Source organism: Dipodomys ordii, unplaced genomic scaffold, assembly GCF_000151885.1.
Source record: "Dipodomys ordii isolate 6190 unplaced genomic scaffold, Dord_2.0 Scaffold11, whole genome shotgun sequence".
In the NCBI taxonomy this organism is placed as follows: domain Eukaryota; kingdom Metazoa; phylum Chordata; class Mammalia; order Rodentia; family Heteromyidae; genus Dipodomys; species Dipodomys ordii.
In genome coordinates, this window is record NW_012267227.1 from 16,412,784 (window position 1) to 16,439,865 (window position 27,082).

At 42.3% G+C, this 27,082-nt stretch overlaps 2 protein-coding genes across 5 annotated transcripts in view; one reads left to right on the top strand and one right to left on the bottom strand.

Moving 5' to 3' along the window:
• The window catches only part of Ganc (glucosidase, alpha; neutral C), a 41,100-nt gene extending 18,363 nt beyond the window's left edge, over positions 1-22,737 (bottom strand). Inside the window, exons 1-14 of one of the 2 annotated variants that reach the window (XM_013010274.1) lie at positions 22,660-22,737; positions 22,107-22,267; positions 20,621-20,683; positions 18,276-18,384; positions 15,909-16,036; positions 13,909-14,091; positions 10,724-10,769; positions 8,814-8,880; positions 7,096-7,192; positions 5,535-5,715; positions 5,156-5,309; positions 3,934-4,169; positions 2,867-2,993; positions 523-602 (exon numbers count right to left, since the gene is read on the bottom strand). In XM_013010274.1, coding sequence (XP_012865728.1) covers positions 523-602; positions 2,867-2,993; positions 3,934-4,169; positions 5,156-5,309; positions 5,535-5,715; positions 7,096-7,192; positions 8,814-8,880; positions 10,724-10,769; positions 13,909-14,091; positions 15,909-16,036; positions 18,276-18,384; positions 20,621-20,683; positions 22,107-22,135 — 1,500 coding nt within the window. In that variant the 5' untranslated portion in view covers positions 22,136-22,267; positions 22,660-22,737. The remainder of the gene's footprint in view (positions 1-522; positions 603-2,866; positions 2,994-3,933; positions 4,170-5,155; positions 5,310-5,534; positions 5,716-7,095; positions 7,193-8,813; positions 8,881-10,723; positions 10,770-13,908; positions 14,092-15,908; positions 16,037-18,275; positions 18,385-20,620; positions 20,684-22,106; positions 22,268-22,659) is intronic. The other variant, XM_013010275.1, reaches the window with a different exon arrangement.
• A 303-nt stretch (positions 22,738-23,040) lies between these two features.
• The window catches only part of Tmem87a (transmembrane protein 87A), a 33,568-nt gene continuing 29,526 nt past the window's right edge, over positions 23,041-27,082 (top strand). For 2 of the 3 annotated variants that reach the window (XM_013010162.1, XM_013010165.1), the window contains exons 1-2: positions 23,081-23,263; positions 24,391-24,451. In XM_013010162.1, coding sequence (XP_012865616.1) covers positions 23,123-23,263; positions 24,391-24,451 — 202 coding nt within the window. In that variant the 5' untranslated portion in view covers positions 23,081-23,122. Of the gene's footprint in view, positions 23,264-24,390; positions 24,452-27,082 lie in introns of all 3 variants that reach the window. The other variant, XM_013010163.1, reaches the window with a different exon arrangement.

Genomic DNA, 27,082 nt, shown 5'->3' on the forward strand with positions numbered 1-27,082 from the left:
GCCGGTGGCTCACATCTGTAATCCTAGCTACTCAGGAGGCTGAGATCTGAGGATCGTGGTTCAAAGCCAGCCTGGGCAGGAAAGTCTGAGAGACTCTTCTCTCCAATAAACCACTAGAGAACTGAAGAGGTGCTGTGGCTCAAGTGGTAGAGCACTCACCTTAAGCTGAAGAACACAGGGACAATGCCCAAGCCCAGAGTTCAAGCCCCATGACCAACCAAAATAAAAAAAAAGAAAGAAAGCTCAAAAGCTCAGGGACAGCACCAAGGCCCTGAGTTCAAGCACCAGGACCAATACAAAAAAAAAAGAAGAAGAAGTAAAAACCCCAGAACTTCTATGCATTGTATTTAGTTATGTATATGGTGTCTCTCCCAGAACCACCCAGTCTACAACATGCTGGCTACCTCTGCCTTTTCATGAAGGCTTTATATATCAAGTACTACAAAATGAGGCGGAATAGCTCTGTTCTACACTTTTTTTCTTTGCAGCTAATTAGGACTGAGTAAAAGAATGAAAACTAACCTGATAAGCAGAGAAAGCAAAAAGACCTGAATACCACTCTCTGACTTTGGGATTGGTGAAATCCAGATAAGAAGAGAGACCTATAGAGGCAGAAGAGTAGAGAGTATATTAGTGGTCCTTACAGTAAGATGTTGTAAAGAATGTCAGATGTGAAAGCAGAGTAATAACAGGACACCTTACATCAAACACAAGGACAACTGAGAGAGGCATGGTCTGCAAAAGTGAATGAAAGCCAACATAGTGGCACATGCCTATAACCCCAGCTACTTAGGAAACAGAGATAGGAGGATCAAAATTTGATGCCAGTCCAGGCAAATTTAAAAGACCTTTCATCAAAAAACAAAAAATTTAAGTAAAATGGCTGGGGTTATAGCTCAAATTGATAAATTGATATAGCAACTGCCTAGCATGTATAAGACCACAGGTTTGATTCCTCATGGGACCAAAATGTAAGAAGTAGGGGCTGGGAAGGTGGCTCAGTGGTAGAGTACATGCCTTGCATGCCAGAGGCCCTGGGTTTGATTCCTCAGCACCACATAAGCAAAAATAAAAAAGCCGGAAGTGGCGCTGTGGCTCAAGTGGTAGAGCACTAGCCTTGAGCTGAAGAGCTGAGGGACAGTGCCCAGGCCCAGAGTTCAGGCCCCATGACCGGAGCCAAAAAAACAAACAAACAAAATGTAAGAAGTAGGGGTTAGCCGGGCACTGGTTGTTCACGCCTGTAATCCTAGCTACACAGGAGACTGAGATCTGAGGATCCTAGTTCAAAGCCAGCCTGGGCAGGAAAGTCCGTGAGACTCTTATCTCCAATTAACCACTCAGAAAACCAGAAGTGGCACTGTGGCTTAAGTGGTTGAGTGCTAGTCTTAAGCTGCAGAGCCGAGGGACAGTGTCCAGGCCCAGAGTTAAAGCCCCACAACCGACAAAAAAAAAAAAAAAAAAAGAAGTGAGGGACTGGGAATGTGGCTTAGTGGTAGAGTGCTTGCCTAGCATGCCTGGGTTCAATTTCTTAGTACCATATACATAGAAAAAGCCAGGAGTGTCACTGTGGCTCAAGTGGTAGAGCACCAACCTTGAGCAAAAGAAGGTCAGGGACAGTGCCCAGGCTCTGAGTTCAAGCCCCAGGCCTGACAAAAAAAAAAGTGAGTAAAGGTGGTGCCAGACTCCAGAGTTAACTATCTACATCTTTAGTGCCACAGGTCCAGGGAATAGCAAGGTATAAGCATTCATATGCCTCCATCAGCAATGGCCTAAGATGACACAGGTAAAGAAGGCAAGTATCTAGTGACCTGTCAGACTTGAACAGAGAAGCTTATTCAAGTGGCTCACAGCAAGTAAAGAAAGGCATGAAGTGCAGGAATTTTTTTTTGCCAGTCTTGGAGCTTGAACTCAAGGCTTGGGCTCTATCCCTGAGCTTCTTTTTCTTAAGGCTAGTGCTCTACCAGTTGAGCCACAGCATCATTTCCAGCTTTTTCTGTGTATGTGATACTGAGGAATCGAACCCAGGGCTTCATACATGCTAGGCCATACTCCCAGCCCATGCATGGATTTATTATCAAGTGATCATTTCCTGTTGTCCTTGAGGTAGTTTTTTTTTTTTTTAACCAAGGCTAATAACTTCCAAAAAAAATCTGTAGTTGCCAGAGGCAGCTAAGGCCGCTCACGGAAAGCTAGGAAAACAAAATTATGGGCTAAAAGTACAAAGAACAGTCATATGAGTGAGCCTATAGTATACTTATTCTTCTCTCTCATTCCCTACTTCTTATTTCTATTTGCTTATAGAAACAGCATGCCACAAAGCTTTATTTCTATTTCTTCATTCATTCAATCACTGATAAAGCTCATTTTATCATATGTAATGAAAGATGACTAAGGAAATCATGCCATCTGTGTAGGTTGCTCGAAATTGTTGGAGAAGTTGCTCAAAGAGTGAGAGGTTGGCTCAGTGGTAGAGTGCTTGCCTAGCATACATGAAGCCCTGGTTTCAAGTCCTCAGTAACACATACACAAAAAAAGCCAGAAGTGGTGCTGTGGCTCAAGTGGTAGAGTGCTAGCCTTGAGCAAAAGAAGCTCAGGGACAGTGCCCAGGCCCTGAGTTCAAGCCCCAGGATTGGCAAAAAAATAAGTAAGAGTAGAGCATCTGTCTAGCAAGTGTGACGCTCTTGAGTTCACACACAGTAACACACACACAGACGCAAGCGCACGTGCACGCGTACACACACACACACACACACAGGTTTAAAATGTAGTTCCATCTACAAGGAACAAGAATGATAGCCATGTAACCTTCATTAATTGGGAGTGAAGAGGTAGAAATACCAAGTGAACAGGTATAGTAAAATCTTACCAGGCCAGCATACTCCTTCAAAGTCGCCCCCTTCTGGATTCCTCACAAAGAAGCCCTGTTCTTTGGCCTTAGCATACACTGAATAGTCAGGATCAACCTTGATGTGTGGGTCACTAATGACTACAAGCTGTCAGGATACAGGGATTACAAGATCTCGTCAGTTTATACTGTTTGTACAATAATTTTGGGGTTCTAATTTCACTCAGAAACAACTGTCACTCACATTGAAATATTTCAGACACCAGTAAAACTCTATAACTTCATGTGCTTAATTAAAAAATTAGTATCAAAACCAGGCCAATGTTCTTTCGTAACTATTGTTGCCTAACTGTACATGTTCTTACATTGGCATTTATTAAGTTTCTATTGTCTAGGATGCTGGGTGCTAGATTAAGTAGGCAGGATTCCTGTGTCCTAGATATTTAGAGGATATTAATCAAAGCAAACATAAACTAACACAAGAAAATTACATGTTAAAAATAAGCGAAACTCCAAACCCAGTCTTACTGAAATATTTAGGAAGGAGGTGTGAGAAAAAAAGCTCCTCACCTCACCTTTCTAATACCATCTTTTCATCATTCAGGAAGTGGCACTGTGGCTCAAGTGGTAGAGCACTAGCCTTGAGCTGAAGTGCTGAGGGACAAAGCCAAAGTTCAAGCCCCATGACTGATTAAAAACAAAACCTATCACTCATTTTCTGTTCACATTTGAAGGCACGATTTTTCTGGCCATTTTTATCAGATAGTCTTTCCTTCACTAATGTCCCAAGGCAAATTTAAAACAATTTTAAAAAGCTTTATCACCAAAAGCTTAAAAAATGTTGGCAAGCGGGCTGGGAAGGTGGCTCAGTGGTAGAGCGCATGCCTTGCATGCCGGAGGCCCTGGGTTCGATTCCTCAGTGCCACATAAGCAAAAAGAAAAAAGCCGGAAGTGGCGCTGTGGATCAAGTGGTAGAGTGCTAGCCTTGAGCTGAAGAGCTGAGGGACAGCACCCAGGCCCAGAGTTCAGGCCCCATGACCGGACCCAAAAAAACAAACAAACAAACAAAAAATGTTGGCAAAGATTACCTTACGTTTTTTGTTTCTGAGTAGCTCTTGCATCCTTTTGGGGGCTGGGAATCTTTTCTTGTCCCAGGTGAAATACCGCTTGCCCTCAGTATGCTCAATGTCCAGCCACATGACATCATAAGGAATGTCATGCTCATCAAATCCTGCATCCACTGCCTTTACATCCTGCTCATCTTCATAGTTCCAACGACACTGGTGGTACCCCAAAGAGAAGAGAGGGGGCATGGCTTGTGTACCTTAAAGAGGGAAATTACAGCTGTGTGAATTACCAAAGAACTGGGCACTCTTCCTCAGCCTTTTTGTGCTCAAGGCTAGTGCTCTACCACTTAAGCCACAGCACCACTTCTAGTTTTTGAGTGGTTAATTAGAGAGTCTCACAGGGACTTTCCTGCCCTAGCTGATTTTGAACTGTAATCCTTAGATCTCAGCCTCCTGAGTAGCTAGGACTACAACAGGCTTGAGCCACCAGTGCCCAACAAAAGGTTTGTGTGTGTATTTTCTATGTATAAGGTCATATCACCTGAAAGTATGACCTTCACATTATCTTCCTTTCCAATTTATATTGTTATTTTTTTTTCTGGTTCTGGGCTCCATACCTGAACTTCTTTTGCTCAAGGCTAGTGCTCTACCACTTGAGCCACAGTGCCACTTCTGGCTTTTTCTGAGTAGTCTGTTGGAGGTAAGAGTCTCATGAACTTTCCTACCTGGGCTAGTTTCAAACTGGGAACCTCAGATCTCAGCCTCCTGAGTAGGTAGGATTAGAGGCATAAGCCACTAATACTCAGCTGTTATTTCTTTTTCTTACTAATTGGTCTGATTAAAACTTCTGACACAATGTTGAATAGTAGTGGTAAAAGTAGGTAGGTTTGTCTTATTTCTAATATTAGTGAAGACTGCAGGATTTTAAAAACAAAATGCTTTATTGCTAAAGGCGGTAGAATATTTAGGTTGGGTTATTAGTCATTTGGGTTAAGGGCAGATAATATACAAGGGAGGCAGATAGCAAGTATCAGGGATTAGGGAACAGAGTTCTAGACCCAGTGTAATGTTTAGCTGAGTTATTGTGATGAGGATGGAAGGAGAAATGCTTGCTACCTACTGTGCTTAGAGGTAAGCTCTCTAAATATCTACATATGTGCAATAAATGGTAATTTACCATGATGATGCATGAGGCAGAGAAAACATAATGGAACTAGGAAGTGACACTTCTACATGCAAGTACCTGTAAGAAATGAGTACTGCTTGAAGACATCAAAAGGTGTAGGTCCTGTCAAAAGGAAAACATCAATGATTCCACTTTCTGACATCCAGCGCACGTCTGTTCGAGGTCTGACCTTTTGTTTAGCAGCAGCTGGGCCCATCTGAGTAAATGTGTACTGAAAAAGGAATGGAATGAAAAATTTGAGAAAATTTGCCCCACAGCACCTGATCATACGTAAGTTTGTTCCTTCAGTAGACGATACTGATTGTCACTGAATCCAGTATAAAACTCTAGTGGCAGAGAAATGCCACTACAAATAAAAAAAAAAAGAGCCATGACTATAATGCAATGATTTTATTTCTTCTGTAAATACGACATGCAGCCATGATCCATGGCTCACCTCTACTGCAGGCTCTGTGTTGATCTCCACTAGTGTTTCAGAAGCATTCAGCCAGAAAATACCTATAGTCCTGCCCAGTTTATGTGCCAGCAGATATGGCACTGAGCCATAAATTCCTGTTTTGCTGTGTATTTGATATCCATAGATGTCCAGATTATAAAGACGATAAGCATCTCCATCCCTGAAACACAAATAGAATTAGGATCAATCACCATCACATTTGTACTATTAATAAATAAATAAAACAGCTCCAATCGCCCCTGTAAACAATTAGGGTTCAAATATCTTCCAAAACTCAGCTCTTAGCACTTCCCTAAATCTTTACTGGCCCAATCTGTGCAAATGATCCTAGGTTGAATTGCTTTGGCACCTTAGACGCCTTTCCTCAGTGTCTCTTATAATGGAAGGACTATGGTCTGTGAATCGGCCAAATGGCAGGTGCAGGCTAAGCCTCCAGGGTTGATTCTGTGAGTCCTTCTCTGCAGCTAAAGCAAAAGAAATTTGCCCCACAGAGCTAAGTAAGATCAGAAACTGAACTGGGGTGGTGATAGAGCTAGGATTAGTATGAGTGCCAGTTTCTGGTGGACCTGTCAATATGCTCACCTGCCAGATAAACAGCACTTGAACCTGTCAACCTGGATCAGCCCTTGCTTCTCTTCAGTATTGATTGCCCTTAGTCTGATGCTTCTGGCCATCTAAATGTCAGGAGTGTTAGTCTGAAATGATCTCCCTGGGGGAATAGCAAAGGAACAGGAGATATCATGCTTTTCCATTGTCCGCTTAGGGTAAACCAGGTCAGTCATTTTTTTGGTGTATTCTCTTGAGAATCCACAAAAAGGCCCCCGAGAGGTGAAAGTGAAATCCACGGATAAAAATCTCTCCCTGCTTTACCCACATAGTTCTGTATTCTTCCTTTTTCTACATTTCCAAATTCAGTTTTATAGTTTTCATGTTTGTTTTTTTTTACACAAAAAAGTTATGCTCCTTCAAGGAAGGTTCTTAAAACTCCACAAACAAGCCAGGAGCTGGTGGCTCACACCTGTAATCCTACCTATTCAGGAGGATGAGATCTGAGAATCGCAGTTCAAAGCCAACCTGGGCAAGAAAGTCTGTGAGACTTTTATTTCCAATTAACCACAAGAAAACTGAAAGTGTACTGTGGCTCAAAGTGGTAGAGCACTACCTTGAGCAAAAAGAACTCAGGGACAGTGCCCAGGTCCTCATGACTGACAAATCAAAAATAACAGTAATTTTTATTTACCTAGTATTATTTGAACTTAGGGCTTTGTGCTTGTTATGCAGTCATTCTATCACTTGAGCCATCCCTCCAGCCTACTTATTTAGTATATTTTTTTTTTTTGGGTCCGGTCGTGGGGCCTGAACTCTGGGCCTGGGCGCTATCCCTCAGGTCTTCAGTTCAAGGCTAGCACTCTACCACTTGAGCCACAGCGCCACTTCCAGCTTTTTTTCTTTTTGCTTATGTGGTGCTGAGGAATCGAACCCAGGGCCTCAGGCATGCAAGGCAAGCGCTCTACCACTGAGCCACCTTCCCAGCCCTTACTCAGTATTTTTAAGTCGGTGTGATTCTGCATGTTGCGGAATTCCATAAAGATGTTCAAATCCATGCAAGGAGAAATCCAAACCAATGGAGGTAGGACCTGTAGAGACCAGGACAGTGACTGAGTTTTGCTTCTTAGTAAGACAATCAATTAAGGAAATTCAGTTCATTAAATTATAGCTAGACGGCCAGACCAAAAAGGAATAGAAAGCCCTTAGCTTGCTCCAGTCAATTAGCAAATACTGTAAACTGATTCAGGTATTGCTGGGATACAGAAATGTATGTATAATGCAAATCTTTAGTGACTTATTAGTTACACAGCCTTTGCTACATGCTATAGTATTGTTTTGTCCTGAGGCTTGAACTCAGGGCTTGAGCACTGTCCCTGAGCCTCTGTGCTCTTCAAGCCACAGTACCACTTCTACCTTTTTCTGAGTAGTTTATTGGAGATAAGAGTCTCATGGACCTTTGTTCCTGGACTGGCTTTGAACTGTGATCCTATCTCAGCCTTCTGAATAGCTAGGATTACAGGCATGAACTACCGACAGACAACTTGTACTACAGTTCTTTTGTCCACTTTCATACAAATCTCTTTACTATCTATAGATAGTACTAAATGTTGCTAGAACAGGGCTTCCTCAAGGAGTCAGGGAAGCTTTATTATGCCAAAGGCATGGAAGAAGAAAAAATGTTTTTCTAATCACACGAGCACCACATACCTGAATGAGATAAACTCCATCCCCAGTCTGCAAATCCATCATTAAATATAGTGAAAAATGTCAGATGGACTAGTGACACCCATATGAATGACAAAAGGCTGAGGACTTCACAACTGATGAAGTCTAGAACTTGGTTCTTTATCACTTAATTCTCATAAAAACAAACTTAAGCTGTGCACTGGTGGCTCACGCCTGTAATCCTAGCTACTCAGGAGGCTGAGATCTGAGGATTGTGGTTCAAAGACAGCCCGGGCAGGAAAGGCTGAGACACTTTTTTTTTTTTTTTTGTCAGTCATGGGGCTTGAACTCTGGGCTTGGGCGCTGTCCTAGTGCTCTTCAGCTCAAGGCGAGTGGTTGAGCCACAGCACCACTTCCGGTTTTCTAGCAGTTTATTGGAGATAAGAGTCTCAAGAACTTTCCAAGACTCTTATCTCCAATAAACCACTCAGAAAACTGGAAGTGGTGCTATAGCTCAAGTGGTAGAGCACTAGCCTTGAGCTGAAGAGCTGAGGGACAGCTCCCAGGCCCAGAGTTCAAGCACCACGACCAACAAAAATAAATAATTTAAAAATGCAGAATTTCTGTCTCCTCTACTGGACAGTGAAGCAGGGTAATGACCTCAGCCCTTCTGTGAGAATGTAAGTTCCATGTGGCCTGTGCTCTTGACACTGCTCCCTAAAGACAGAATTGCTTCACTGCAAGGACAAGAAACCCAAATCTGAGATTTCTAATTTGTTTTAGGTTGCCAAAGCTCAGGTGGTTTTTCTTTGTCTGTCTGTCTATCCTAGAGCTAGGAATATCTACCTATCTATCTATTTATCCATCCATCCATCCATCCATCTAGCTATCCTATTAGAGCTAGGAATGAAACCCAGGGTATCATATAAAGTAGGTACTCTACCATTGAGCTAAAATGTAAATCTCCAAGAGACTTTTAGATAGATTTTGCAATTTTGCAATAATTTGTTGTAATACCATATCATTATTGGCTCTGACATTTACCATTAGCTTTGACATCTACAAAATTTCCAAATTTCTCTTCCCATAGGCCTAGATCCTCTTGACTTTCCTGTCAAAACAAAAAGAAGAGTAAAATGAGTTTATAAATTGCAACAAAAGTACAGTAGCAAATCTTATTTAGGTTTTTTTGTTTTGTTTGGTTTTGGTCAGTCATGGGGCTTGAACTCTGGGCTTGAGCACTGTCTCTCAGCTCTTTGGCTCAAGGCTAGCGCTCTACTACTTGAGCTACAGTGCCACGTTCGGGTTTTTTTCTGGTGGTTTATTGGAGATAACAGTTTCACAGACTTTCTTGCCCAGGCTGGCTTTGAACCCCAATCCTCAGATCTTAGCCTCCTGAGTAGCTAGGATTACAGGTGTGAGCCACCAGCACCCAGCCCCTGTGAGACTCTTACCTTCAATAAAGCACTAGAAAACCGGAGGTGGCGCTATGGCTTAAGTGATAGAGTGCTTGCCTTGAGCTGAAGAGTGCTGGGACAGTGCCCAAGACCAGAGGAACTCAAGCCCCACTACTGACAAAAACAAAAACAAAAATAAAATGAACTCAAAAAGGTTAGAATTAGAAGTCATGCTGCAGATAATGGGGGAACTTGGATTTGCTCAATGATGAAGCACCAACTCCTTGAATAGTGCCTGGCATATAGGAGGTCCTCAACAAATACTTGTTAAATAAAATAATTATAATTTTAGCCGGGCGCTGGTGGCTCATGCCTGTAATCCTAGCTACTCAGGAGGCTGAGATCTGAGGATCGCGGTTCAAAGGCAGCCCGGGCAGGAGAGACCGTGAGACTCCTATCTCCAATAAACCACCAGAAAACCGGAAGTGGCGCTGTAGATCAAGTGGTAGAGTGCTCGCCTTGAGCTGAAGAGCTGAGGGACAGCACTCAGGCCCAGAGTTCAAGCCCCACGACCGACAAAGAAAAAATTATGATTTTCTCTAAAGAATGTTATTGTCTGAATCCCTAGCTAGGTCACTCACCTCCATTGTTATTCTTTTCTTCAGCTAAAAGAAATAGAAATATCCAGTGTATTTATATAAAGTTCTCCCCTCTGGCTCCCTTTCGTTCTTTTTCTCTCTCTCTTTTTGTGCTGATACGAGTTGAACTCACTCAGTCACAGCTGGAACTCTATGAGTCAAGCCATACTTCCAGCTTGGCTTTGCTAGAGATCGAGTCTTGTCTTTTCTGACTGGGCTGGCTTTGAACAGCATTCCTCTAGGTCCTAACCTCCTGAGTAGTTCTAATCCCTTGTTTTGACTGGCTAATTATACTAATATATTACACTAATACTAATATTATTTCCTTCAGAAGAGCTTTCCAATCCCCTGTCTTAGTCAGGTCCTTGTATTCTCGCTCTCTTTTTAAAATTTATTTATTGTCAAAATACCATACAGAGGGGTTACAATTATATGGGCAAGGTAATGAGTACATTTCTTATCAAGCATTGTTGCCTCCTCCTTTATTTCCCCTTCCCATCCCTTCCCTGCACCTCCCCCCCAAGTTGTAAAGTTCATTTTTCAACATAACATCTTGTACGTCTCATTGTTGCAATGGGTCCACCTGTATCCCTATTTAAACAATTTGTTCTTTTTCCCTTCCCCTCCACAAAGTATACCAATATCAAATACAGTGACAACAGGGGTTATACCATGGGGGAGGGTCTTATATTCTCTTCTAGCAAATTTCTCAGGCTTCTGAATAGTTAGTCAGTGTCAGTCTTTTCTAGGAGATTCTGTTTCCATGAGGATAGGTCTGGGATTTATTTATGAATGAACAAATGAGTGAAAGAGCCAACAATTTCGTAAAGTGAGCAAAAAAGATAGGTATTCCATGAAAAATCCATTCCATGCTATGTGTGGTGAAGATGACAGAGGTCATTTGTTCAACCTAGATTACCTGAGAGGTGTCAGCGGGTACCTGCTCCTCTCTTTCAGTGGTAGCTCTGTTGGAACATAAGTAAAGTTGTGTGATTTGATGGGCTGGACAGGATTCTTCTGAATAACAGATATTTCATTTCTGCTTTTAAGAGTTCATAAATCATATCCTTTAATTTAGTAAATATAAAATCATTATAAAAATAAGTAAGTTGATAGAATTAAACACTAATGATGAACACTAAATGAACAGTTTCTTATACTGATATGGATGTATCTGGATTTCCTTATTAAACCTTTAAAAGAACCTTTATCAATTTTTAAAATTATAAATGTAATGAATCAGGTGTGATGATGTATACCTGTAGTCTCAGCACTCAGTAGGAGTATACAAAAGGATAAAGATTTTGAGGGTCAGTCTGGGCTACAGAACAAGACTAAATTGTCTCAAAACACAAATTAAAAACACACAGACCAATGTAACATATGTTTGTAATATTTTAGCAAAGCAAAGTTATATTATATAAAACAAAGTTTTCCTTACTCGTTTTTATTTTGCAGGGCGGGGGCCGGTTCTGGGGCCTGAACTCTTGGGCCTAGGCACTGTCCCTCAGCTCTTCAACTCAAGGCTAGTGCCATAGTGCCACTTCCGGCTTTTTCTGCTTATATGGTGCTGAGGAATCAAACCCAAGGGCTCATGCATGCAAGGCAAGCATTCTACCACTGAACCACCTTCCCAGCCCTCTACTCATTGTTACTCTAGTACATAGCACAATCTAGTCTTCCAGAAAGATTATGAAATTTATCTTTCTGTTTATACTTGAATGAGTGCTTATCTTCTCACACTCTTTTTTTATTTGTTTGTTTGTTTTAACAGTACTCTGGTTTGAACTTAGGGCCTCATGTTTGTTAGGCAGGCACTCTACCATTGAGCCACACCTTCAGCCCTTTTTTGTACAGGTTATTTTGATTTGTTTTTTTGTTTTTTTTTTTTTGGGTCCGGTCATGGGTCCTGAACTCTGGGCCTGGGCGCTGTCCCCCAGCTCTTCAGCTCAAGGCTAGCATTCTACCACTTGAGCCACAATGCTACTTCCAGCTTTTTTCTTATGTGGTGCTGAGGAATCAAACCCAGGACCTCAGGCATGCAAGGCAAGCGCTCTACCCCTGAGCCACCTTCCCAGCACCTGTAAAGGTTATTTTGAGATAGGGTCTTGTCAGTCTCCCCACCTCCAGTTCTGTGCCAGGACTGTGAACTGCCTAGTTTTGGCAGATTACAGATATGTACCATCATGCCCAGCTTATTCCTCTGAGCTGTGATCTTGCACACTTTTCTGCCTGAGCTAGCCTGGAACTGTTCATGTTCCTCCTGTTCTCAGCCTCCCAAGTAGCTGGGTATGAGTCACAGTGCCCAGCTCCCTCCATATTCTTAACAACACTGGACTTTATCAATTCTGTTCAGTCTTTGCTATTCTAAAATGTTACAAATGACAATACATTTCAATTTGTATTTTTTTTTAGTTTTTTTTTTTTAATTGTGAAAATACCATATGGAGGGGTTACAATTACAGGAGCAAGGTAATGAGTACATTTCTTATCAAGCATTGTTGCCTCCTCCTTTGTTTCTCCTTACCATCCCTGCCCTCCCATATCCTCCCCCTCTCTCACTGCCCCCCCCCACCTAAGTTCAATTTATATTTCTATGGTCATTAATGATACAGACTACCTTTTCATATATTTAATAGCACTTCTATTTCTTCCATTGTGAACTATTTATACGAACTACTTATTCATATTCATTTCACAATAATTTTTATCTTCCAAGTAAAATGTAGCATGCACATAAAAATGAGCAAGAGGGGCTGGGAAGGTGGCTCAGTGGTAGAATGCCTGCCTTGCATGCCATGATGCCCTGGGTTTGATTCCTCAGCACCACATAAGCAGAAAGAAACAGAAGTGGCTCTGTGGCTCAAGTGGTAGAGCACTAACCTTGAGCTGAAGAGCTGAGGGACAGCACCCATGCTCAGAGTTCAAGCCCCATGACTGACAAAAATAAAAAATAAAAATAAAAGCCGGGCGCTGGTGGCTCACACCTGTAATCCTAGCTACTCAGGAGGCTGAGATCTGAGGATCGCGGTTCAAAGGCAGCCCGGGCAGGAGAGACCGTGAGACGCCTATCTCCAATAAACCACCAGAAAACTGGAAGTGGCGCTGTAGCTCAAGTGGTAGAGCGCTCGCTTTGAGCTGAAGAGCTGAGGGACAGCGCCCAGGCCCAGAGTTCAAGCCCCACGAATGACAAAAATAAAAATAAAAATAAAAAAAATAAAATAAAATAAAAAAGGAGAGCCCAGCTAGGTGCCAGTGGTCAGTCCTGTAATCCCAGCTACTCAAGAGGCTGAAATCTGAGGATCACAGTTTGAAGCCAGCCAGGACAGAAAAAGTCTGCAAGACTTTTATCTCCAATAAACTAGTCAAAAAAAAAAAAAAAGCCGCAAGTGGCACTGTGGTTTAAGTGGTTGAGCACTAGTCTTTAGCAAAAGAAGCTTAGCTCAGAGACAGTTCACAGACCCTGAGTTCAAGCCCCAGGACTGGCAATAAATAAATAAATAAAAAGAAAGCAGAGCCCAAAGCTCAAGTCCCAATACTGGAAAAGAAAAAGAATACTACTAAACAACTACAAATATACCATTGAACATAAGCAATCAAAATAACTTATTTGAAGGCTCTATGTACCTTTCTACCACTTGAGCCACAGTACCATTTCCAGCTTTTTCTGTTAATGTGGTACTGAGGAATTGAACCCAGGAGGACTTCATGCATGCTCGGCAAGCACTCTAGCACTAAGCCACATTTTCAGCCCTAGCAGTAACCACTTTATGAAACTGGTAAGACAAGGTCTCACCATGAAGCCCAGGTTGACTTGGAACTCACAATCTGCCTGCCTCTGACTCTTCAAGTGTTGGCATTATACGTGTGTATTATCATACCCAACTCAGAAAACCAATTTTATGTTTTTATATTTTTGAGGCAGGGTCCCACTATGTTGCCCAGGTGGCCTAGGCTAGCCTCAAATTGATAAACCCTGTGTATGTCTACTGAATGTTGCTTTACACTACCACATCTGGCTACAGGAAAACCATTTTCTAAAATGATTTGTTATGATTTCAGACAAATGGTATTTTCAGTTTGTTAATGCATCATGCAAAATACCTTTGTTTGTGAGGAATCTGTAGGTGCTCAAAATATAACTGGCCTAGGGAATTTATGCTGATCACAACTTCTTTCTCAGATAGCAACTCTATCTTGAATGGATTTGCTATGATCTGACACTTCAGATCTCTTTCTCCACCTTCCAATATCAGGCTGCCTGTATCCCCAGAGCATGAGATCAACCTAGAAAAGGAATCAGAAAAGAAAAATAAGTTGCTACAGTTTAACAGACTTTGATGTGATTTCTAATTCAATGCAATTCATTTGCAAATTGGTCTTTATGTGAAAAAACATAGCTTAGCCAGTAGAGAGCCATAATTGAAAGCAAGGCTTTGATGACATAGAACCAGGAATGAACATAATTACCATATACTTTATAACTCTGGATAACAATGTTACCACTGGGTACCAGCTGATCACACCTATAATCCTAGCTACTCAGGGCTAAGATCTAAGATCAGAGTTTGAAGCCAGCCCAGGCAGAAAAGTTCCCATGAGACTTTTTTTTTTTAATTTTCACACCACTTGTGGCTTTTTCTGTTTATGTGGTACTCAGGAATACAACTTAGGGCTTCATGTACACTAGGCAAGCATTCTACCACTAAGCTACATTCCCAGTTCCTGAGACTCTTATCTCCAATAAAAAAAACCCAGAAAACTTGAAGTAGCGCTGTGGCTCAAGTGGTAGAGTGCTAGCCCTGAGCTGAAGAGCTGAGGGACAGCATTAAGGCTCAGAGTTCAAGCCCACGATAGAGGAAAAATACTAATAACAGATTGGGTCCACAGGGAGATGGAACCAGGTCAATTTTTATTTATCTTTATCATCTTACTCCTATCAGTATCATATTACTCCTATCAGTCTCCAGTATGACAGGTAGACAGTTGGCTACAGATGGCTAAGAACCTTAGGAATTAGATAAATTCATAGCTAGCACTTAAACACTCAAATATCTAGGTATCTTTCTTTTTTCAGTGATCAAGACTAGCCTTGAGCAAAAAAAGTTCAGGAGCAGGGGCTGGGAAGGTGGCTCAGTGGTAGAGCGCTTGCCTTGCATGCCTGAGGCCCTGGGTTCGATTACTCAGCACCACATAAGCAGAAAAAAAAAAGCTGGAAGTGGCGTTGTGGCTTGAGGGACAGCACCCAGGCCCAGAGTTCAGGCCCCACGACCGGTCCCAAGAAAAAAGTTCAGGAGCAATACCCAGGCCCTAGGACAGACGGATGGACAGACAGACAGACAGACACAGACACAGACACAGACACACACACACACACAAACAGAATGCTTTAGTCCCTAAAGGTTTTTGTTTCCACTGAGGCACTGATTAATAATTTATCTCTGGCTAAGCAAAATTGCATGCTAGACTTCTGAGAATATCCTTAATTAAAACTGAATTAGTCTAACTATATAAGTTACTGTAAGCAAGGGAGTTTCACTAGTGTAAACAGGTCTCTTGAGCTCTGCAGCTAATCTGAGTGAGTAAATTAAGTAGCTTTCCTTCTACTTGCTTCCAAAGTCTGGCTAATAGCTGTTCTTGTTGCAAAGAGAGTAGAGCCAAAGTTTTGCCTCTCTGCTGATGAGTCAAATAGTGAATGAAGAAAACAAAAATAGGGGCTGGGAAGGTGGCTCAGTGGTAGAGTGCTTGCTTGAGTGAGGCCCTGGGTTCAATTCCTCAGCACCACATAAGAAAAAGTCGCAAGTGGCGCTGTGGCTCAAGTGATAGAGCCTTGAGCTGAAGAGCTGAGGGACAGCACCTAGGCCCAGAGTTCAGACCCCATGACCAACAAAAAAAAAAAAGAAAGAAAAAAAAGACAAAAGAGAGAAAAAACAAAAATACATAAAAGAGAAAACTGTAAACTTTCCCCAAAACACTGAATATCAACTCTGCAAATGATTATAGTTGTGAACATACACACAAAAAATAGGAGGTGTCTACGCAAGGTATGATTAAAAAACAACTAACTTGAGGATGTACCTAATATACCTTGCTCCTTGTCTTACCTTACAGTGCTTAGCTTGCTGGTAAGGACATCAGGAACTTCATATCTCGGTTTCAGTGGAGTCTCTTCATTGATTTTAAGCCTAAAAATGTTTCTCTCTATACCATAAACTTCAGCCAGGAGAGGAATCTGGGAACAGATATATGAAATTAGCTACAATAGGTTACTCCAAAGATGACCTGTTGTAAGGGCCAAATTAAAATAATTAGAAAAATGTCTGTTCATGGGCTGGGAAGGTGGCTCAGTGGTAGAGAGCTTGCCTTGCATGCTCGAGGCCCTGGGTTCAATTCCTCAGCACCACATAAGCAAAAAGAAAAAAGCCGGAAGTGGCGCTGTGGCTCAAGTGGTAGAGCGCTAGCCTTGAGCTGAAGAGCTGAGGGACAGTGCCCAGGCCCAGAGTTCAGGCCCCACGACCAGACCCAAAAAAAACAAAAAAACAAAACAAAAAAAACAAAAAAGAAAAATGTCTGTTTAAATTCATATAGGCCAAGCAAATTGGAGAACAAGGGTAATAACAAAAAGAACAAACTCCCCAAATTAACATGTATTTGCTCAGGTATATGCTTGTTTTAAGAATTATCAATTACTGGGCTGGGAAGGTGGCTCAGTGGTAGAGTGCTTGCCTTGGGTGCATGAGGCCCTGGGTTCGAGTCCTCAGTACCACATAAGCAAAAACAAAAAAGCCAGAAGTGGCGCTGTGGCTCAAGTGGTAGAGCGCTAGCCTTGAGCTGAAGAGCTGAGGGACAGTGCCCAGGCCCAGAGTTCAGGCCCCACAACTGACCAAAAAAAAACAAACAAAAAAGAAATGTACTCTTTTCCTGATGTCTGTAACTGTAACCTCTCTGAACTTCATCTTTATAAATGATAAAAACATTTTAAAAAGGATTACCAGTTAATTCATATGGGTCCTAGAGGCCCTAGAAGCTTGGGATGACTTTAAAAGACAGAAAGGATCAGGAAGTGAATGTCAAGCTAAAGCTTCCAGTACGATGTGCACTGTTACACTTTCTGGAATGATCCATAGCATTTCCTCTGACTGATCCTTATTTGTAGTACAGCCTAAAGTTGTATATGACTTGACAGGAGAAAAAGTACTTCAGATATACCCCTCAAATCTTCTCAGTACATAGCATCTGTGGTGATCTACTGGAGAAATAGCCTAGGATATAGAGTATTTGTGACTTAGGTTTTCTGCCAAATAGTCACTTTACTTGATCCCTCTCTGAATTTTGAGGTTTGAACCTTCACAGAATCTGAACGTTGCTCAGGTTGTAGAACCAACTCTATGCCATGTAATAGTGCTGGAAAATACATAAGTATTCGGTGGAGTCTGACAAGTACAGGGAATTAATCTGGCTGCGTGACTTTGGGAAAGTGACTTTCCAGACCATTTTCCTTATCTAATAATTTGGGACAATACAATGTACCTTTTAAGCATCTTTTTCTCCATAGTAAACAAAAAACAACTTTATTAGGATGATGAAAATGACTGAAGCAAGTTGAAAGAGTTGGATTGTGGAGGGCCTGACATTTTCCTTTAAAATATTCTCCAAAGCTGGAGGCTCTTGTTTACATGGGTTTCATCCTTTCTTAAGACTCTACTATCAGCCTGGAGGTGAGGAGGTCCATGGTTTAATTTGCCCCACCATTCCTAAGCTCCAGATAAGGCCAGTTCTTTAGATTGGCAAAGTGTTATTTCTGGTTAACAACCCCTATGACTGGAGGCTTTTGGAATCCCCAGGATAGATTACCAAATGCTGAGGCATTACTGCAATAATGGAACTATACGGTGGGCCTTATTTCATTGTCCTAGCAAACTCCTTTGAGCTGAACCACATTACAAGAACATTGCCCAGTTTTCTGTGTGTGCAGATGCCTCAACCCAGGAGCAGTGGAAAAATGAGCTTTTTAGGTATATTGTGAAGAATACTTAAAAAGGAATAATGCTTATGAAACATCTAGAAAAAAATCAGTATACATATAAAAAAAAGATACTCAGCCGGGTGCTGGTGGCTCACGCCTGTAATCCTAGCTACTCAGGAGGCTGAGATCTGAGGATCCTAGTTCAAAGCCAGCCCAGGGAGGAAAGTCTGTGAGACTCATCTCCAATGAACCACCAGAAAGCCAGAAGTGGCGCTGTGGCTCAAGCAGTAGAGTGCTCGCCTTGAGTTGAAGAGCTGAGGGACAGCACCCAGGCCCAGAGTTCAAACCCCATGACCGACCAAAACAAAAAAGATACTCCTTCTTTAACAAGGTTAAAAACTTTGAGGCCTAGATCATTTTAATTGGCTATAATGGACATTTACGTCATTCAACACAAATAAATACAAAACCAAATTATTTTGTATAGAATTGGCATCTATCTCACCTTAGTTACTTCATTGATGATTTGGAACTTAGTGCTGTCTTTGCCTGTTGTGACTGAGTCTAATAATGCCCGGTAGGTGTTATTCTTGGAGAGTTGTTGTTTCTGACGCCTATAAGTACAGAGCATATAAATGTTGTGAAGACTACTTGTGACTGTCAGCAACAGACTATGTCATCATGTAGAAATCAGTAAAAATTCAATGAATTTAGGCAGAGGCAGTATTAGTATTATATGAGTGCTAATAAAATTAGTGCCAGTGAGAATTCTAATTTTAGGGCTGGGGGCAAAGTACAAGTGATAAAGCACCTGCCTAGCAAATATGAAGCCCTGAATTGAAATCCTAGTACTACCAAAAACAGAACATAAAACAAAGTTTTCAACATAACATTGCTCAAGGAGGGCACCTTTGTCTCTTTTACTGAGAAGGTGAGCAATTTTCAACAATGACTTTTATGAGCTCAATTTCTCTCTTTTCATGAAATGGGCTATTTAGTATACCTCAGTAGATTTTAGTGGAACTCTAACATAAGCTAGTGGTTTAATAAGGTGACTAGGCATTCACTGTAGTGTTCTAAATTAAAATGGCATGCTTGGGGGTGAGAATGGAACTCACTGGTAGAGTACTTGCCTGGCATGTACAGGACCCTGGGTTCAATTCTCAGCACCACAAAATAAACAAGTAATTGGGAGTCATATGAATAAGTATGTTTTAAAAAGATATGATTTATCTTTCTCTAGAACAAAGAGTGAATTAGAAAATTAAAATACATGAAGCATTTTTGATGATTTTTAGTTCAAAACCATACATATAAAGGTAGATATTTTAAAAATAAAGATCTTGGGGTTGGAAAAGGTGGCTCAGTGGGTGAGTGCTTGCCTTGCATGCATGAGGCCTTGGGTTTGATTCCTTAGCACTACATAAACAGAAAAAGCCAGAAGTAGGCACTGTGGCTCTAGTGTTAGAGCGTTAGCCTTTGAGCTGAAGAACTGAGGAACAGCACCCAGGCTCAGAGTTCAAGCTCCACGAGATCTTGCTGGGTGCTAGTGACTCACATCTATAATACTAAGTAGTCAGGAGGCTGAGATCTGAGGACTGAGGTTCAAAGCCAGCCCAGACTGTCCGTGAAACTCTTTATCTTCAGTTAACCACCAGAAAACCAGAAGCAACACTGTGGCTCAAAGTGGTAGATCGCTAGTCTTGAGCATAAAAACATAGGGACAGCACTCAGACCCTGAGTTCAAGCAACACAACTGAGGGGAAAAAACAAGATGTTAAAGACCTCTTTTTGGAAGCTTAGGTAATCTCATAAAGTGGTAATACAGGAATAAAATACTGTAATTCCCAAGGAATTATATGGAAGGAAGTCTGATTACAGTTAACATGTCAAAAAAGCTTATTAAACAATTTTACAATTTAAAATACCTGTTTAAAAATTTAAATTAACATATAAAATTATGGGTGAAAGTCTCCTGCTGATGGTTTTTAAAGAATTTCTGCAATATTGTGGATTGAACTCAGGGCACTTTACTTCCTATGCATGCACCCATGCCCATAATCCTTTTTTATTTTACTTCTCTTTCAGATAGAGAATTATCATTTTGTCTGGGCTGGCTTCAGAGTGATCCTCCTACCTACATCTTACACAAGAGTGCCAACATTTGTTGTGTGAGTGGGTAGGTAGGGTCCCAGTAATTTTTTTGCCTAGAATGGCCAGGGACCATAAATCTTCTGGCTATTTACCTAAGAGGAACTCCTTATTAAATTTTCAAACTGACCTTTGCTTATAAAACTTACCAGTTCTCAAAAAATTAATAGCATTTTAATTAACTAAATTTAATTTTTTGATTAGTTTAATTAATGTTATTATTATTTTGGTCAGTTGTGAGGCTTGAATTCAGGGCCTGAGCATTGTCCCTGAGCTTTTTCAAGCTCAAGGCTAGGGCTCTATCACTTTGAGCCACAGCTCTACTTCTGGTGGTGATTAATTAGAGATAAGAGTCTCAAGAACTTTCCTGCCTAGGCTGACCTGGGACCAAGATCCTCAGATCTCAACCTCCTGAGTAGCTGAGATTACAGTGTGAGCCACTGGTGCCCAGCTAATAGCACTAATTTTTTTTTTAAAGTTTTTATTTCTTGCCAGTCTTGGGGCTTAAACTCAGGGCCTGGGCACTGTATCCAAGCTTCTTTTGCTCAAGGCTAACACTCTACTACTTGAGCCACAGCACCACTTCATGCATGCTAGGCAGGCACTCTACTTCCAAGCCACATTTCCAGCCCTAATATCACTAATTTTGAAGTACTGTCAGAAATGTTTTGACCTAGCTAATATATTTACTTTCCTTACCTGTAGAAAGTAATGTTGCTACAGTCTTTGAAAATGGTTTTATCAACAGCTTCATCTTCAACACTAAATAGAGATATTTAAGACACAAATTTTTCAGTTTGTAAACCCATTTGTACTCCTATAATATAACATGTAATATGTAATTATATGTAATATAATATGTAAAATAAACTTTGTAATGTGATTGACATAACATAATGACTTCATATGATAATAAAACAAGGAATATGGGGCTGGGAAGTTGGCTCAGTGGTAGAGTGCTTGCCTTGCATGCATGAGGCCTTGGGTTTGATTCCTCAGCACCACATAAGCAGAAAAAAAAAGCCGGAAATGGCGCTGTGGCTCAAGTGGTAGAGCGCTAGCCTTGAGTTGAAAAGCTGAGGGACAGCGCCCAGGCCCAGAGTTCAGACCCCACGACCGGACCCAAAAAACAAAACAAAACAAGGAATATCCTTAGGTAAAACATCTAAGCTAAACAGTGAAGTATCAAGTTCTGGGGCTGCACAAAAGCAATGGTAAAAAACACTGCCACTTATGAAGAAGGGTATTTTGTTTTTGGGCTGGGTGCTGTATCTGAGCTCTTTTTTTTTTCTCAAGGCTAGTATTCTGCTAGTTTGAGCTACAGGTCCACTTCTAGTTTAGGAGCATTTAATATAGGACATAAGAGTCTCATGAACTTTCCTGCCCAGGCTGGCTTCGAACCTTGATCCTTAGATCTCTGTCTCCTGAGTACCTAGGATTACAAGTATGAGCCACCAGCACCCAGTAGGAGGGTGCTTTTAAAAGAATGACTATGGTAAAATCCAAAAGAGCAACACATAAAACCTAAACAAACCCAAACCAAACAACTTATTTGCCTATTTTATCAACAAAATACTTTCAAAATATATTCTTACTGGGTAAAAAATATATGAAGCCAGGGGCTGGGAAGGTGGCTCAGTGGTAGAGCACTTGCCTTGCATGCCTGAGGCCCTGGGTTCGATTCCTCAGCACCACATAAGCAAAAAGAAAAAAGCCGGAAGTGGCGCTGTGGCTCAAGTGGTAGAGCGCTAGCCTTGAGCTGAAGAGCTGAGGGACAGCGCCCAGGCCCAGAGTTCAGGCCCCACGACTGGACCCAAAAAAAAAAATTTAGAGAACTTTGAAGTCTCTTCGAAGATTGAGTCCTAAAATGACACAGGAAGAGGTGCATATACCTGAGCTTGGAGAGTAACATGAGCAAGTTCATGTGTCAAAGAGTTCTTATTGCAACTTTTCCATGGTCAAAGTTACTTAACCATCCCGTAGGTATTTAATGAGAGGTTTTTAAATTAGCTACCTGTCTGCAGAACTAAGAGAGAGAGAGAGAAAAAAAAGAAGAGACCAAGCACACAAACAGCCAAGAAGACTGAAATAAGCAGAACAAGAACACCCCAAAACATACAAGCAGCAGGGTTGCTTTCAGGGACTGCCAGGTGTTCTGTGGTCAGGACCTGCACGGGGCCTTTACCTGATGCCCTCTTTCCCAGCTGTCTCCATGGCTCCCCAGTCACTCCTGGGTCCCCTGCTCTCAGGCCACACACACCCGCGACAGATGTTTGTGAGAAGCCAAGGAAGCTCTCTTTTCGAAATCGTGAGTAGAGAGAGCACTTGACCAGCGCGGCGGACCTGCTGGGAAATGACATCCCCTCCAGGGCTGTCAGATGGGGCAGACCTGGACTCTCGCTCCCGTGACTGTTCTTCAGGTGCAAACTAACATTTCCACGGCGATGTACACGGCAGGTTCCCCCCCCCCCGCCCCGCCGCCCCCCGCCCCGGATTGTGAGTGGCTGGGGAAGGCGGACGGTGCTTTTGCTCGGAACCGAATCTACCTTTGCAGCGGAGGAGGCGGCAATAAATCCTAGAGGAGTAAAAACCAAGAGGGTGAGAAAACAGAAGGGACCGACCCGGGCCTCCCCCCAACACCCGGCTCACAGACCGGCCCTCACTGCACGTCTACCTCAGTAGCACTCGCTACCGGACGCCAGTCAGGCAAGCCTTGTAAGGAACTGGATCCTCCAGACCTCTGACTCGGGCGTTCGACTCTTATCGAGGGGCGGGAACACATGAAGATAAGCCCGCACCGCCTCGCGGGGTTCCCGCCAGGTTCCCAACCTCCTTCCGGACTCCGTGCCAGGAGGAAGAAGCATGTGGGGGGGGGGGCGGGGTGGTGGAGGAGAAACCGGAAGTCACCCGCGAAGACCTTCCCACTCCAGCCGACGGAATTACCTCACGAGGACGCCTGCGCAGTCCGTCTCACGGAATGGGGAGGGGGGCGGGGCTTCTGGGTTGAAAAGCAAACAAGGCTCCCGGAAGTTTTAAGGACCCGGATGGTCCCACCTTTTCCCCTCTCTCTCCACCCCCCCCTCCCTCCTCACACACCCTTCCCATCGCCGCCCCGCCACAGTGCCGAGCCGGAAGTGGGCGGGACATACCGGAAGGAGGAGGTGAAACGCTCCCCCGGGTAGGCGCTTCACGGCTGTGAAGATGGCGGAGCCTGCGTGGCTTCAAGTATTACCTGTCATGCTGTTTCTGGGGGCTCAGCCTTTTCCGTTTTCGTTTCTCGGTGCGGGGCCCTCGCCGGTGTCTGCCGCTGACCGATCCAAGTGGCACATTCCGATGCCGTCGGTGAGTGTGACAGTAGAGAGTCAGCCTGGAGGGGCGAGAGATGGGGCTACGGCGGCCCGAGCGGTCCACGAAGCTTCCGCCCGAGTCCGCTTCCCGCGGGGCGGAGGTGGGCGGTCGGGGGCAGCGTCGGGGTCCGGGGCCCGCGTGGGGCCCCTTCCCCTCCCCCGGCCCGGAGGCCGGCAGCCGCTCGTTTGGGCCCGGAGGAGAGGCAGGGCCGCCCTGCGCAGGAGAAGGAGGGTGGCGGAGCGGTTTCTCGGGCCGCCACGTAACCGAACTTTTTCAGCGCCCGACTCCGTCCTTCAACCCTGGATGACTTGGTTTCCAGAGGGAATTTTCGCGGAATCCGGAGAGCCCGGGTCGGGAGTGAGGGGAGAGAGGTGCGGAGACGGCGTCTCGGTTTCCTCCGTCCTCCCTCCCCTCTCCCCTCCTGGAGCTCTCTGGGTGGATTCGAACTCTCGGGGGGTAGTTGGATTTCGTTTCAACTTCGAGATGGTCCCTTCCGGGACAGGCTGTGCGATTTCGGAGGCTTTGAACACTTAATGCACAGGTCTTTTCATTCGCACAGTTTATTAAGCAATATCCACTTGTTCTTCCCCGCCCACTTTCTAAAATCTCTATTCCCGAGAACGGCGGAAACCAGCTTGCCGGCAAGATCGACTGGAACGAAAGCATTCAGCTCGATTAAAAACTATCTTCGCCTTTTTTTTTTTTTGTATTCGTCTGAACAAGCGGTGTGCTTTTTATTCATTTGGTGAAGGATCTCCAAGTTCTCGATCTTCGGTTTTTAGTTGTTAAAGTAAAAACTCATAGGATAGTGATTTAAAGGAAAACAAACAAACAAACTCTGTTATTTTGACAAGCGAGTAAAAGATATGAGCTGAATTAGGAGCTTGAGATGTGAGATTTCTAGCTACCTAGTCCTTGCTTTATGAGCCCGTGGGGTGGAAGGTAGGAAGAATGGTATCTGCACTAAGGGGCAAAATCTTGTAGTTTGGATGTGATGGAGAGATATTGACGTCTTCTGTTTAGGAAAACTAATTTGGATGCTTAATATAGTGTAGATGTGTATATTCTTTCTTGGATCTTAAAATGATTCGATGCTAATTACTTATCCTTTACTTTTGCAGGGGAAAAATTACTTCAGTTTTGGAAAGATTCTTTTCAGAAATACCACTATCTTCCTCAAATGTGAGTTTTTGGATTTCATTAAGCTTTTTTTTTTTTAAATTGCAGGCTTTTAAATTACTTGTTTTCTACTTCAGTCTGTTTGTAGTATATTTAAGTTCAGAAACTTAATAGTCTGAAAGTATCCATGTATAAATACAGTATTTAGTACAACTAAAATCCTTTCCTTGAATGATATTCCCACAACACTTGTATGAACTTTTTTTTTAGTTTACCATACATTAAAACTACATACAATATATTGTTAGAACATGAAGTCTATATTATATACCTTATACTCGTGTTATGTATACAATAGTGAATACATGTATTGAATATGTAATACCATAATGTGTGTAAGTATATATACAAACTATGTATACAATCTATATTCAGTTATGTATCAGTTGAATTATAGTTAATTAAGTTGGTTGGTTGCCTGAATGCCTGAGTCAGAGATATTACTGATGTTATTTTTGTATGCCTGTTAGATGTTTACTTAAAATAAGACCTAGGTTTGTCAGATCTTTGGCTCAGAACAAATCTATTTAATGGACCTTTTATTTATCAAGGGAGTATTACCACCTGGAGGAAGAGCAAGTTCAAAGATGTCAGGGAGAAATAGGGATTATGTAGCATAAAACCAGTTTGTCTAGTGGAACACGCACTATTTCTGAATCCAAACTGTCCCATTGAAAATTTCTTTTCCTTGTGAAACTGGCTGTATAGCGAATAAATTGTCATGAGAAGCTCTGAGATGGGAGATAATAATGTAGATATTGATGTGTACATTTAAACATAAATCTCCAGAAAGTGCAAAGTTCTTTTGATTACCTAGTAAGTAGGTATTGCATATTTACTGCATGTTAGGCACTCTTTTAAGACAACAGGGAGTGATGGAACATCTGTCTTCCAGCTTACATTCTATTGGGGAGTTAAAGAAGCAGGTAGAATTTCTATAAGGAATATATTATATCCATGATAATATCTCCTGATTAATGACAAATCTACTTTGACATACTGCTTTGCTTGTATTCTGGCTATTTACTAATATCTATTGGGATAGAGGATTTGTCTCTTGAAATAGAAAGGGCCTGACAGCATATGCTCTCTTTTTTTATGTACAGCCTTTTTCTAGACTGTGTTTGGCTCTGTTTGTATTTCACAAAGCTAAATAAGCTATCTTTTTTTTTTTCCTCTAGCTCATGGGGCTTGAACTCACGGCCAGGGCACTGTCCTTCAGCTTTTCTACTCAAGGCTAGTGTTCTATCACTTTGAGTCACAGCTTTACTGTCAGTTTTCTGGTGGGTAATTGGTGATAGGAGTCTCATAGACTCTGCTGACCAGGCTGGCTTTGAATTTCAATCCTCAGATCTCAGACTTCTGAGTAGTTAGGATTTCAGGCATGAGCCACCTGCACCTTGTTACGCTGTTTATTGTTTTTGGAGAGTTTAAAAGTTGTTTAAGGGCTGGGATGTAGCTCAGTGGCAAAGCGCTTGCCTAGCAAGCGCAACGTCCTGGGTTCGATCCCCAGTACCAAAAAAGAAAAGACAAAAAAAAAGTTGTTTAAAATACCCATTATCTTTTTCTTTTTTTTTTTTTGGTCGGTTGAACTCAGAGCCTGGGCACTGTCTCTTGAGCTGCTCAAGGCTAGGGCTAATCACTTTGAGCCACAGCTCTACTTCTGGTTTTTGAGTGAATTGGAGATAAAAATCTCAGGAGGACTTTTCTGCCTGGGCTGGCATGGGGCTTCTGATCCTCAGATCTCAGCCTCCTGAGTAGCTAGGCTTACAGACATGAGCCACCAGTGCCCAGCTTCCCATCATCTTTTTCCTTATTATATCCCTCTTGTATTTGCCAGTTGTCCTCTGCTTTTATACTTTCGTGAAAGTGGTATGTAGTTTCCATAGCATAGGAAGGCCACTTGTCACTGTGTCTTCCATTCAGAGTTCTAAGTTTTCATTGATAAAAGTGAACTCTGCAACTCATGGGTGGAGATGAGAGGGAAGGAATGGGACAGAATGAGGGAACAGATGATGCTATGGGAAAGGAAATGTACTTATTACCTGACCTATATAAGGTAACCCTGCTGTATATCACCTCTAAAACCACAAAAAAAGAATTGAAAAAAAAGTCGTAAGCTTTGTCTAAGTTGGTAGTCTTTTTTCTTTTTTTCATTAACTGATAGCTTTCTAGCTAAATTTCTATGCAAATCTTCTGTTTAGGTCTTTTCCTCCCCTTTTTAATGAATGAATCCTATCTATGGATTCTTGTGAATGGGTGATAGAAATAATCATTTAAATAAATTCTGCTCACCAGGTCAGATTTTTGCACATTTTTAACCCAGCTCTTTGAAAATGTTTAAGGCATTTAAAAAATTATTTTGAGAGAACAGTGGTTTTGGTTTTGGGGGTTTTTGCACCAGTATTGGGGCTTGAACTCAGGGCCACTCTCCCACTTAGCATTTTCAGAGAAGCCTGCCACTTGAGTCACATCTTCTGGTTACTTAGGGATAAAGATCTCTTGTATTTGTCTGCCCAGACTGGCTTGGAGCTTGGAATTCCAGATCTCAGCCTCTGAGTAGCTAGGATTAGAGGTTTGAACCTAGAAAACAAGTTAAACAAAAGAGGCTGGGAAGGTGGCTCAGTGGTAGAG